The sequence below is a fragment of the Zingiber officinale genome, chromosome 10A (assembly GCF_018446385.1).
Source record: "Zingiber officinale cultivar Zhangliang chromosome 10A, Zo_v1.1, whole genome shotgun sequence".
Taxonomy (NCBI): Eukaryota; Viridiplantae; Streptophyta; class Magnoliopsida; order Zingiberales; family Zingiberaceae; genus Zingiber; species Zingiber officinale.
Window position 1 is genome coordinate 39,006,924 of NC_056004.1, and position 13,538 is coordinate 39,020,461.

A 13,538-nucleotide genomic window follows, 5' to 3' on the forward strand; every position below is an offset into this window, starting at 1 on the left:
CAAAAAGGGCTTCTAGGACCTTGGCCGTCCGCCGGAAATGATGCCCTAACTCCCTTTCGTTTTCTGCCCGAGCTCCGCCATCGTACGCAGAAGAGAAGGAGAGAATGGTTTAAGTCACCGGAAAACAGAGCATCAACTTATCCCTTTTTATAACTTAATATTTCTGTTAACTCCTTAAATAAATTCGCTATCTTTTCTAAACAGACAAATCCAACATCAACTTATCCCTTTTATAATCCAATATTCTGTTAATTATTTTAAATAAATTCGCTACTTTTTCTAAACAAACAAATCCAACTTAACTTATCCCTTTTATAATATTCTGTTAACTATCTTAAATAAATTCGCTATCTTTTCTAAACAAACAAATCCAAGATCAACTTATCTCTTTTATAATATTCTGTTAACTATCTTAAATAAATTCGCTACCTTTTCTAAACAGAAAAATCTATTTGCCCACTTGGTCAGCTGGGTTTTGACCGAGTCAAAGGTTGTGGGTTCAATTCTCGGCTTGGACATTTTTTTGTCGAAACTTCCTTCGTTTAGTAAAAATACCAAACGACCTCCAAAAATTACATAAAAATACTCTAAAAATTTCTAAAAATCCCTAGAATATTTCTATAGCATTTTTAAATATTTTTAAATTACTTTTAGGACTCTAATTGAGGAAATTTGGGGTGTTACAATAAAATTATTCCGTGGTTAGAGGGGATGTCGTAGACATTTATGAGACTCACGACGTCGCCCGCGTCGAATAGAGTCTCCATGGTAGTGTACTAGAGACCGAGAGCGGGGTCAGACGGCTGCAAGGAGCTCGCCATTGCCGAAAAACAAAAAGGCAGAGGATACGAAAGGAAAGATGACCTGAAGACACAAGACTGAAAAGTATGGTGACTGAAAAGGAGCAACAGGAAAGCAACAATGGGGATGGAAAGGGAGAGCTTACAAGAGGGAGGAGATCGCCGGAGCACTGAACACGGAAGAACCGCCGGTGCACTGGACGCAGAAGAATCGCCGGAGCAGAACTGTTGGAGAACATGGAGAAAATGTAAAGGAGGAAATAGCGACGCTGAGGCTTTATAAAGATAGGCGCGGTCGACCGGAGCCGTCCGATCTAGGGCACAAGAATCGGAGTGCACATCCGACCGTTAAATTCGAACTACCAAATGTCACATCAGCAGCTATCATCTCGAACGTGCGATGGCTGCGCCGGTGACACGTGGCATCCTCCCATAGGGAAGCATTTAATGGGTGCGTGTTCGACCTTAATGGAGGTTATTTGTGCATATCACGAGGAGATTCGGGCGGTGTCAGCATTGACTGTCCGCCTCGCACCCCTCCAAAAGCGATGAGGAAAAATATCCAAGTACAAAAGCTCGAGGCACCTATCGGGAGAGAAAGATTAGTCCTACAGAGACCAAGCGGGATCCAACTCACCTATTAGTCGATCGGCCAACCGTTCACCAAGCTACTTGTCCAGTCAGTCGGACTTGCAGCCTCCTTCGACTAGACTTGAGGGGGAGGTACGTGATTCGGTGGTAAGGTGGGACCCGCCCGACAGAAGGTCAAAGTGGTCAACATCCGGGGTATACATCCAATCGGACGAGCTACCTTCCCGATCAGTAGGAAGAGTAGCCGGTCCGACACTTCGATAGTTTGGCCTAACGCCGAGTTTCCGACGCTCATAAGGCAAAGCGGGAAGAGACGAAGGCCGAGCGGCCATCCCGCCCGAGCGGACACCCAACCTCAAAACTAGGAGCGGAGCCTCGAACAAGCAGATTACATTAGGTGGAGCTCGACCGTGGAGCATCCACCGGAACAGCGGACTAGTCGAGTGGCTCTCCCGCTCGGCCTAATAGCAGACAAAGGGAGCAGTTGGTAATATCTTCCTAGGGACCAGTGTCATCAACAGCCGACATGATCAGCGGCATGGCCAAGCAGAGGATCATGCGGTGGAAGCTTCCACTGTCATGCAGGGATATGCTCGGTCTGCTCAGGTATGGCATCAGACACGCTTTTTTGACACGACCTTTCTATGTATGCTTTGGGAAGCATGCACGTCTCGAGAAGCGTGCACGCACCTCCTAGGAGCTCTATATAAGAAGCCCCAAAGCTTTATCGGAGGTATGTTTTGATCACTGTAGCTACAGTTCCGCTGCTCCTTTCTACTTCATTCTTCATTCGCTTGCCGGTGATTGACTTGAGTATCGGAGGGTCATCGCCGGGGAACCCCTCCTTGGCTCGGTACTAACGACTTATGATTGCAAACTCAGCTCGTCAGAGGATCACGTCATCTTCAATCGACAGTCAATCAACATGAGTGTCATCTACCCAGCGTCCGTCTACTCGCTCTCGGAGAAGATCGACCACTATTAATTATTATCGGACAGATTGAGGCAAAAGCTAAAAGTGATTATAATAGTTTTCAAGAATACTGATCACTTTCTCAAAATAAAATATATTAGAAAGGAAAAGATTTTTTGGTACTTGTACGAATCAGTAGGGATCCTCTGATCTGTAAATTATGGATTAGAGATGGTCCATTACATAAGAACCCTTGATTTAGATAAACTTCATCTTTAAATAGATGGGGTCCTTCCAAATCAGGGTCTAAAAAAATAGACCATCCAATTTACAGACAAGAGGATCCGTCCTCCGAATTTACAGACAAGAGGATCCGTCCTCCGCAAGAACAGCAAAGATTTAACTGAATCAGAATCACTGCTGCTCAGGTCGTTTCGCTTTCGCCAAGAATGCTTCGCGCATCGCAGCATACCTGGGCAGCAACATATCCTTCGGTGGCAAAGTGCCTTCCACCGCCGGCGAGCTCAAGAACTCCTCCATCCATCTGCAGAGCCGTGGAAGCTTTCTCTGCTCCACCAGCTTCAATCCAGTGATCTCCTCATAAATCGGAATTATGTACGCCAGGGCACCGAACCAAACGTCCACGAGACCAATAGTTTGCCCTCCGAAGAATTTCTTCCCTTCGAGTTCATTCTCCAATAGCCCGAGGCTCTCGATCGCCGACGCGTGCGCTTCCCTCTGCTCCTCTGCTTGTGTGGTCAAAACGCGCCACAGCGGAGGCGATAACTAGAGACGGAAAACCATTCACAGTGATAGAATCGGCAAAAACAGGACATAAGAGTACTGATGAATCTGTACCTTGTCGTCCTCGAATTTGCACCAGAAGCGTGCCATGGCCTTCTCGTAGGGGTGGTGGGGCAGCAAGGGGTGGTGCGGCCAAGCTTCGTCGATGTAGTGGAGGATGACAGAGGACTCTGCGATGGCTCTTCCCCTGTGCACCAGCACCGGCACCTTCTTGTGGACGGGATTGTACTGCAACAGCTGAGGGCTCTTGTTGCGGAGGTCTTCTTCGACGTAGGTGTACTCGACTCCCTTGATTCTGAGGGCCCATTTGACTCTGAGAACGAAGGGGCTCGACCATGTTCCCAGAAGCGTCACTTCCTTCTCCCCTTCTTCTTCTGCCATGATTGCAGAAGAACCGAAGAGGTGAGTCGAAGCTCAGATTCGAGTGGCTGTGGCCGAGAATTAATGAGGAAATCAAAGAATTTCAGTTTATTATTTCATTTAGGGAGTGAGAAGCTTCCCCGAAGCTTCGTTGGTTGGTACTATATGCTTAAGTTTCTTCCTAATTAATGGCAGTGACTCTCAAGTCTCAGAACGATAAATTTTAGAAATCAAAATTTTTCAGTTTATTAATTCATTTGGGGAGTGAGACGGGGAGTTCCACGTAGGATCGAAAGATCTAAGTAAACACATGAACACCAAGGGTCCTATACTTTTATTTGATTTGAAGTTATAACTCCTATTTTAAAGTTCACGTTAGTTAAATATTTATTTTAGACCATTACTATCAATTTAAAAATTATAATTTTGAATTATAATATTAAAGCAATAAAGAAAATTATACCGACGACTTAGAAAAGTAAACTTGAAGTTTTTGATCGTCGGGGTTGAGTTACAGTTTTGTCGGATCAATTTTTGAGCACACACGGAAGAATGATTGTCAGATTTTGTTGTATTTCTTGTTGTTGCTCGAGACAGGCTTATATAGCCCGTTGAGGGCGCCCTCAATATCATGGAGGACGCCTCCAACCCCGCCGGATCCGTAACATGGATAAGCTTCGCTTCGCCCGCAGCCTATCCGCCCGAGGGTGTCTCCAAGCCCATGGAGGGCACCCTCCATCTAGCGTCCAGGGCGCTCTCAAGCTCTATGAAGGGCGCCTGATGTGCGTAGATTATATATACCTTTATGCATGCTTTGACGCACATCTACTTATACTTCATTAACATAATCTATGTTTATTGCACTCTATTTCATTGTGATGTCATACTTCCATTATATTTTGTTCAGAGATCTGCTCTTTGCTTGTTTTGATTGATAGGACGTGATTTAGAGCAAAAACAGAGCTTAAATGAAGTCTAGAGCTTCCAGAGTGTCACGGACATACAAAAACTAAGTTCTTCCAAGTTCTGGTCGTGTGGAGACCACATGGGCATGTCAAGGCCGTGTAGGGGGCATGTTGGGGTCGTGTGAACCTCACACGGCCGTGTGAAGGCCGTGTGAGGTTTTCTGCACTATAGACCAAAAGTAAAATGGCCATAACTTTGTACTCAGTTGGAGTTTTAGGCTGTTCTTTATATTGATTTGTAGATAACTTCAAGATCTACAACTTTGATGAAGACTTCAACTGGATAAAACCCCATCTTGGTGGTCTCAAAGACGTTGCAATGAAACACATCCATTCAAAGCCAAGACACGGGGTGTGCAAGGGCCATGCAAGGGGGTGTGAGCTCCACACGGTCGTGTGAGGCACATGGCCCATGGTCGTGTGAGGCACATGGCCCATGGCCGTGTGAGCCACACAGCCATGTAATGTTTCCAGAGGAGAAGAATGGCATGGCTGTGTGAATCCACACGACCGTGTAACTTTGACAGAGAAGGAGAAGAATATAGCCATGTCCCAGACACGACCGTGTAAGGGTACTAGAACTGGAGGCAGTGCAGGCCGTGTAGATCTACATGGCCATGCAAGGGGGCAGTGGTAGAGCAGGCCATGCAAGGGGGCAGTGGTAGAGCAGGGCATGCTCGTGCCAACCTCACACGGTCGTGTGAGGTTGGCAGAGAAGGAAGTGGTGCAGGTCGTGTGAGCCTCACACGGCCGTGCCACGGGGCCGTGTGGCGCCCGTACCAAGCCTATAAAAGCGGCTTTCTTCCCCTTTTCTCAGATCTTTGGCTGGTCTTTGGCTTGGGGATCTTCCCCATTGCTTGGGGAAGGGTTCTCCATCTTGGGGGAACCCTAGATCTTCCATCCTTCACTGATCCGCCCACCTCCGGAGTAAGGATTGCATCCAAGAAGACCGACGCTACATGGATAAGCTTTCTCTTCTCTTCTCCTTATATTTTGAGTTGTAGATTGCTTTATTTCTTGTCTCTTGATTGTAATTCCTTTGTTATGGAGTAGATCTCTAGATCTAGGATGTAGGGAGTATTTGTGATGTGATTGTGATGTAAAACCCTTGTGGATTTGCCAATTTCCTATTTCTATGATTTTGTCATGTTTGTATCTTTTTGATCTTGTGTGGATTGTTGTGATTGGACTTAATAACCATGCTCGATTGAATGTTTGAATATCTTGTGGATCTTGTAGAGGTAATTCCTCACTCGATTTTCTGAGGGATGTACGTGACAGGTATAAGCCCGTGTAAGGACGTTTGAGGGAATATCTTGAAGGTAAAATAAGGTCATTCAAGGGGGTAGGATAGAACTCATGAGCATTCATATTTTATATCTTAATGGGTTGAAGAGTGATGATTTCTATGTTGATTATCTAAGGGAAGCACGTGACAGGTGCAAGCCTGTGTAAGGACAACATAGGATTCATTCCTAATTGATCACATTCGGTATAGATTTCAGTCCTAGGCCGGTTGTCTATTGCAAGAGAGAACCGGCGATCTTCTATAAATTATGGACAATTGAGGAATAAGATTTGGTGGATCATTTACATTTCCTAGCATTACAAGGAAACCGAAATCCTAGAATCTATCATTCCTCCATTCACTATGCTCATTCTTTCTCTTTTTTTTTCTATTTCTCTTTAGAGTTTGTTAACAACTTTAGATTGTCTAGATAATTCACCGTGTGAAGTTAACTAGTGTTTAATCAACAGTCCCTGTGGATACGATGATCTTTTATATTACTTGCGACATTTCCGTACACTTGCGGAGATCAACAGCGCCCTCGGCCTACTTCTTGTGTGCTTCGGCCAAGGCACCTGAGGCGCCTCCAAACTCTATGGAAGATGCCTTGGATACTGTTCATCCTGGCTTTTAGTCCTTTTCATTCCCTGCAAGATACGTTAGAACAAAATATAAAACATATCCTGCAAAATAGAGTTAGCACAAATAAAACAAGATTAATATAAGAATTTGACAGCCACCGGACTGTCCGATTCTGACTTCGAATTTCTATCCGGAAATCCTAGGTTGAATCGACGCCTACTGTTCCCTCACCGGAGAATACGTCCTCACCTACTCTACTCAGGAGAGTTTACTTGTTGCCAGACCGATCTTCCAGACCGACTGGACTTTTGTTAAGCGCCCGATGCTCCAGGACTTTCTGCTGGACGTTCGCTCCATGACCCATCCAGTCTTCCACCCAGTTCGCGATACCATGACTTTCCACCTAGAGTCCCCGACTCTAAGGTTTTTTTCCCGAAGCCCTCGACCCGCCAAAACTTTTCGCCTAGGGTTACCACCCCCTAGGACATAGGGTTAGTGGGTTACCACCCCCAAGGGTTTTCCCTTTGCTTAACCGCAACTAGGACTTTTGCCTAAGTACACTTAGGACTTTTCTTCAAACTCATTCAAATATGTTAGACAACAAATAACCTTAACTTTGAACCCTTTGTCATTATCAAAACTCAGGTTCGATCGTTCAATGCTTCCCGCACCAACAATTTCTCCCCTTTTGATTATGGCAAAAAAATTCAAAGTTAAGTAAAATATGAGAGTAGTATAAATGCGTACAAGTATAAAATCAAGATTTAAGTGCAATCAAGTGAAAAAAAACATGTAGGTGCAAAAAATATAAACATTTAGTTGCAACTTGTTTGTATCTCCCCTTTAATCACTTATTTACTTAACTTTCATTTTTCCTCTCTCTCTTTACCATATATCAAAAATATTACTTAAAAAGGAGAAAAAAAATGGAAAGATAGGAAATATTTAACTCCCCTAAAAGGTAGCTCTTACTTAAATATAATTTTGCAAGAAGAAGCAAAAATTTGAAAGAGACTTTAATTAAATATTGAAAATACCTTAGCTTTAAAGGATTTTAAATATAGGTAAGTACAAGCTTTAAAAGAAGTTGATTAAACACTTAGCTTTAAAAGTACTCATCTTAATAAAAGTTCTGATAAAAACGTTAGCTTAGTTAAGTAAAAAAATATTTTTGATAAACACTAAGCTTAAAAACTAATTTTAATTCAACATTAAGCTTAATAATAATAAAAAATTTGATATTAATTCAACATTAAGCTTAAAAATAATTTAAATTTTGAATAAACACTAAGTTGAATAATAATTTGTTTAAACACGAAAAATAATTTCATTTTAACACCAAGTTTTAAAAATAATTTTAAGTAAAGTTTAATAAAAAACTTATGTTTGAAAAATACTTTTTAAAAACATGAACTTGGGTTAATTTGAAAAATCTTTCTTTTACTCCCCCTTGATTAATGTCAATCAATTTTTGTTAACAAAAATTTTACAGTCCTAGAGTCCAAGCATGAGTAACAAAATATCTATTTTCAAATAAATATCTAACCTTTAGTTACTAGTTATTTTACCAAGAGATAGTAGCTTTCACTTGGTTAGTCAAATTAGGAAAGTGTTCCAGTTAGTTTGACTAAGCATGGATAACTTAATTTGATTAATATGAATTTGGTATTTAATGCCCAGACTTATGTTGATGCACAGACATAAGCATTCTGAAGTCCAGACAATACCCTATGCATCTCACACCATTCTAAGTGTCTTTTATACACAAGCAATGTAATTCTAGTGTGCTTGTGAGATGCTCTGGCTGAAACCTAGGGGTACATGCTTTCTAGGGGGTAGATACCTAGGCTAAGTCCAAATTTTGAAATACAAACAAAATTGAAATTTTGAAAATATTTTTCCTAGAATTTAAAACCAAGATAGCAATTAAAGAAGAACTAATTTTAAAAGTAAACTCTATTCTACTAAGCATGTTCATCAAACAAACCAAAACAAACTGTCTATAGATATCATGCCAATCATATACAATGCATAGGAGTGTATATAGTCTGATCATCGTCAGTAGGTGGTGGTAGTAGTCGCTCAAGGGTGCGCAAAGTTTGAAGGATCTGCTTAAGTCTGGAAGTCATGTCATCCCGAAGAGTAGTCATCTCCCCTCGGAGTGCGCTGAACCCATCCAAGACGGACCGTTGTAACTGCGCGGAGCACTCCTCGAGTCGAGTGAGTCGATCCTCGATGAACAGTGAAGTCGAGGGTTGGGTCGAGGTTGAGGGTTGTGCCGGAGAAGGAGGATGCCCAAAGATCTCTGCCTCCGTAAGCTCTAACCACTCCTCTCCCTCAGCTGGGACATAAAACTCATCTCTTGCTAGAGTAGCAGGTTGTGACCCACCTCTCCAGGCTACGATCCCCTGAGCGGTAATGTCTATATGCACTAAGGCTAATTGACGCTGACCGAACTCGTCATAAGGACTAAGGGATGTAACCCTCCCCTGGGTCGTGTCTATCTCTAAGGTCGAAAACATATATATCAAGACATGACAATAGGGCATATGGACCTCGAGTCAAGTGACAAGACCAGATGCATGTATGATGTTATGAAACATATGTAATGTTATATCTATATCTAAACGCTGACTGAGGGCATAAAAAAAGGAGTGAGAAGGTCGCATCGTCGGAATGTTCCGAGACGCGATCGACAAAATGCAGGCAGTCAGGACCCGATACATGATATAGTCCTGGACTCTAAGAGAGAGTGACCTGAAGTCAGTCACTACAAGTGGTCTCTCCTCTCCAAAAAGATACATATAGATATTATTTAAGGTAATATGGGAGTAGGGCTCACCAAATGGCAGGACCCTACTAGGGTAACACCAAAATGAACATGTGGATGACCTAAGTCCTAGACTAGTGCATAAGAGGGTGGGAGAAAACTGAAAATCCTTTCCACCAACTCTGGTGGAGTAAGTCAGATCATCTACTCTATCTAGGTTGCTATAAAACTGAGCACACAAGTCGTGATTAACTACATGGCTACAGTAAACCAACCTATCTAATTAGTAATGCTCAATCATCTGGGTAATAGGAGTATAATATTTAGCAAAAAAAAGATTTGCTTAAATATCTACACTTTAATGGGGAAAAGGTATGCCTAATGAACTCTAGCCTATGCCGCTCAGTAGGAAACCTAGCATCGGTGGATGGGGTACTACTGGAAGCAGGGTCTATGATCCATCTTTTGCTATTTTTATACATGCACATATATATAAAAAATGTACAGAAAATACATACAAACAAATATAATGTAATGGGGTATACCTAGGAGGTATCTTGAGGTGTTAGTGGGGTTAAAGGGGAGAAACTCGGGCTGAGAGGGCACCTCGGCATGACTAGAATCGTGAAAAAGGCGAACAGAAGAATCTCTGTTTGCTGGAAAAATTGGTGTTGAGGGCACCCTCAACCGCATTGAGGGTACCCTCAATGCGGTATGGGGGCGCCTCCTATCGGTGGGAGGCGCCCTCCATACCTTTTGGCGGGAAAATTCCTGCCGCTCTCGAGGGCACCTCCTTTCATTTGGAGGCGTCTTCGGGAGGCGTCCTACAATGTTTATTATTATTATTATTATTATTATTATTATTATTATTATTATTATTTATTTAAGTTTAGTTTTAGGTTTTAAATTAGAGTTTTTGTTAGTTTTAATTAGGATTAGTTGAGTTAAGTTTAAGTTTGTGTTGATTTGATTAAGTTAAATTAATTTGGAATTACACTAGTTAAAGATTGGAAAGTTTTATTAATTTAGGTTAATTAAGAATTTAATCAATTATTTAGTAGATTAATTTAGTAATTGATTAGATTAATTAAATACTTAATTGATTAGTTTGATTAAATATTAATTAGGTAGATTTATAAATTGATTAAATTAATTAATTGAATTGATTAGATTTATAAATTGATTAGATTAATCAATTGAATTGATTAGATTAGATTTAGGTAAATTGATTAGATTAGATTAATTAATTGAATTGATTAGATTTATAAATTGATTAGATTAATTAATTGAATTGATTAGATATTAATTAGGTAAATTAATTAGATTAGATTAATTAATTGAATTGATTAGATCTAAATTTTACCTAAGTCCATCTCACCCTTTTCTAAGTTATCAATTAGGAACCTTATAGGTTTTTGTGAGATGGTTAATTTCATCTTTGATTTAGGTTATCATCTAAGGATTAATTTATATTTGAGTTAGACTCAAGTTTTTCAATTAGTCAATTCAATATTCATTTCAAAGATTGACTTCCAGGCTATGGTGAGACACTAGACCTTCTTGGGTATGAGATCATCCACCACTTCTAGACAAAGCCTTTCAAAGAAATTGAATATTTAATTTTCTTTTTGAAACCCCTAGGTCTAACTAGTCAAGTGTAAATCACGCCTAGGTCCTTATCTAGCCTAATCTAAGCATGTATAATAAGAGCAAGAAAAACAAGCATCAAATAATTCTATTTATACAAATAATTTTTCTATTGGCTCCCCCTGGATCATAGCCTTGATAAGGTCTATTAAGGTAGCGGATTTGATCCTTGGGGACCCAATATTGTTCAAGTCCAACTTGATTAATCAAGTTTGACTTGGGCACCCATGCTTGGACTACTTTTATATTTGTTCTATTTATAATTGATAAATAAGACTTGTATTTTTGTTTACACTACAAGAAAATCCTCATTCAACAACACTCAAACAACAACGGTTTTATACCAAATCATTATTTTTTTTTCCGTTTAACAATGGTTTTAACAAAAATCATTGTCTTTTAGTAGTTATTTTGTCCTATGGCAACGATTTTTAAAAATCGTTGTCTATTTATGCTTTTTTAGGGCTATGACAATAGTTTTTAAAGGATACGACAATAATTTTTGAAAACTATTATCTATGCATGCTTTTTTAGGAATTACGACAACGATTTTTGAAAATCGTTGTCTATTAAGCGTTGTTTAATACCATTGTTTTTTTTTCCTTCGCTGTTTTTTCCACTTCACCATATTTTGCTACAGTGTTTTTTCTTTCTCAACCCCCAAAATTTTTTACCGCCACATTCTCCTCCTTTACCTTATCCAACTTACAATCTCTTCACCTACTTTGCGTTTTTCTTTCTTGATCTCTTCACACTGGCGACCCCATCTATGTCGACGAACCCCTCCTCGCCTTCTCTTCTATCCTCTTCGCTTTCGCCTCCACATCCCATCGATCGATCGCTCCTCCTCTCCTATGCCGTAGAACCCTAATCTCAAGGTAAACTTTACGATTTCTCATGATTTATGTGATTTGTGTGTGTGTGTGTGTTTTTTTTTTTTTTACTTTTCTAGACGGATCTGATTGTCTTTGTTGTAGATCTCACCATGAAGAGGGAGAAATCGAAGACTAACGCTTCAAGAAAACTGATACCAAGTGAGATTCCGTTTCACCTTTTAATGTTCTTAGCAGATCGATCGGTGTTGAAAAAGTTTGATTTTGTGGGGATTGGATGCTTGTTTTCTTCTCTTTAAAGGCTTTTGGTGAAGAAGGGACCGGAACGAGCGGCGAAGAAGCCAAGGAAGTCCAAAGTTGGCAAGGATCCCAACATGCCCAAGAGGCCTCAGAGTGCCTTCTTCGTCTTCATGTGAGATCCTCTCTTATCGGCTCATCAATTTGCTTTACCCTTCTTTGTACGTCGTTGCTCACTCGATTAGCTCGGTAGGGAAGAATTTTGGAAGACGTTCAAGGAAAAGAACCCTAATAACAAGTCGGTCACAACGGTTAGTTTTCCTCTTCCTTTCCCCTACAGATCTTTCTACTCCTTAACTGATTTTTTTCTCTCTTCGATTTTTTACCACCATAATAAACATATCAATTTGATCTGAATAGGTTGCTAGCTGGAGGAGACAAGTGGAAATCTTTGACGGAAGAAGTAAGTAATCAATAGCAGCACATGATTTGCTAATTCAATCGAACAACCTTTAACAAACTCTCCTTTGCAGGAGAAAGCTCCATACATAGCTAAAGCAGCAAAGCTCAAAGCCGATTACACCAAAACCATGGCTGCCTACAATAAAGGTCAGGTACTGATCACAAACTCACTGCTTTTTGTGGAACAACTCTAGTATCGAATCACTTAATCATTCACCTTTATCTGATTCATAGTCTGGTGGAGGAGAAGGAAGTCGTGCTACTGCCACAGATGAAGAAGAAGAAGAAGAAGAAGAAGGCGAGGAATCCGACAAGTCAAAATCTGAGGTGAATGATGACGATGAGGATGATGAAGAAGAAGAGGTCTGAAATCTAATAATAATAAAAAAAAAAGAAGCTATTTTCCACATTATGTCTTTATAATTAAAGCATTATTGAACGATGAACAGGATGAAGAGGATGATGAATAAGGGAATTGCATCTACAGCTCAAGATTATCTCTTTTCCTTTCCGCTTTTTCCCTTGTTGTAGTTTCTATTTGGACTCGAAGAAATTGTAAAAATTATCAACTTTTCATTATCTTCTCTAATGGAAAAAGTCCGCACTATCATAATGTACTTAACTTTTGTCTAACATGATCTAATCTAGTTCCAATTTATCTTGCTCTAAGTGCAGTGATCTTTGATTAAAACAATGCTTTCAGTCCTTGAAAGGAAAGGCAGTGCAGAGGTTTGTCATATTTCTAATTTACTTGAGTGGTTGTTGATTGTCTCAAATAAGGCAGTTTGTTAGGTTTGCTAACCTGATTGTGTCAAACGGTTGACTTTATTCTAACTCAACTTATCTTGTTTTTATTTAGTTACTATAATTGGTAGAATCTCATCATACATTATGAAAATAATAGATTTGGCTTTATTTTTGGGAATTAATAGATTTAGCATAGTTTCATGCCCAAAATGATTGTTTATTCTCTTGAATATTACTACTCTGACTTCTTTTCCATGTGAAGATTGTAAGTATGTTCATTATGCAAATATGTTCATATTTATTTGATTCTCATGTAGATTCTCAAGTATTTATATTATACAAGAATCCAATATTTTTTACACATGTGAAAAAAGAGTACATTGCATGTCTCAAATCTTTTGATTACCAACCAAAAAAATGCAAGCACTTATCAAAGAAATACTTGCAATGCTGAATGAAAAGGTTAGTTTTCATCTAGTTTAGCTTTTTTCCTCTTCATGGAACATTCTTGAGATAGAAATGAGTGCAAAATAAATCTA

General features: G+C 40.0%; 2 protein-coding genes across 2 annotated transcripts; one reads left to right on the plus strand and one right to left on the minus strand.

Annotated features, from left to right (window-relative positions):
* Window positions 1–2,442: 2,442 nt before the first annotated feature.
* On the minus strand, window positions 2,443–3,557 carry LOC122028162 (glutathione transferase GST 23-like). The gene is made up of 2 exons (XM_042587194.1): window positions 3,163–3,557; window positions 2,443–3,090 (listed from the first exon to the last, which is right to left on the minus strand). Exons 1-2 carry the CDS (start codon window positions 3,487–3,489, stop codon window positions 2,719–2,721), a joined length of 699 nt encoding a protein of 232 aa, XP_042443128.1. The 5' UTR covers window positions 3,490–3,557; the 3' UTR covers window positions 2,443–2,718.
* A 577-nt stretch (window positions 3,558–4,134) lies between these two features.
* LOC122026613 (HMG1/2-like protein) lies at window positions 4,135–12,722 on the plus strand. The gene is made up of 6 exons (XM_042585346.1): window positions 4,135–4,250; window positions 11,855–11,965; window positions 12,211–12,253; window positions 12,324–12,404; window positions 12,487–12,615; window positions 12,702–12,722. Exons 1-6 carry the CDS (start codon window positions 4,135–4,137, stop codon window positions 12,720–12,722), a joined length of 501 nt encoding a protein of 166 aa, XP_042441280.1.
* Window positions 12,723–13,538: the final 816 nt, after the last annotated feature.

Excerpts from the sequence above, each read along its gene's own strand:
- LOC122028162 (XM_042587194.1), bottom strand. The coding sequence starts at position 3,489 with ATGGCAGAAGAAGAAGGGGAGAAGGAAGTGACGCTTCTGGGAACATGG. Across the intron at positions 3,091-3,162 it reads GCAAATTCGAGGACGACAAG|TTATCGCCTCCGCTGTGGCG; the intron begins GTACAGATTCAT and ends TTCCGTCTCTAG.
- LOC122026613 (XM_042585346.1), top strand. The coding sequence starts at position 4,135 with ATGGATAAGCTTCGCTTCGCCCGCAGCCTATCCGCCCGAGGGTGTCTC. Across the intron at positions 12,405-12,486 it reads CTGCCTACAATAAAGGTCAG|TCTGGTGGAGGAGAAGGAAG; the intron begins GTACTGATCACA and ends TCTGATTCATAG. Across the intron at positions 12,616-12,701 it reads AGGATGATGAAGAAGAAGAG|GATGAAGAGGATGATGAATA; the intron begins GTCTGAAATCTA and ends AACGATGAACAG.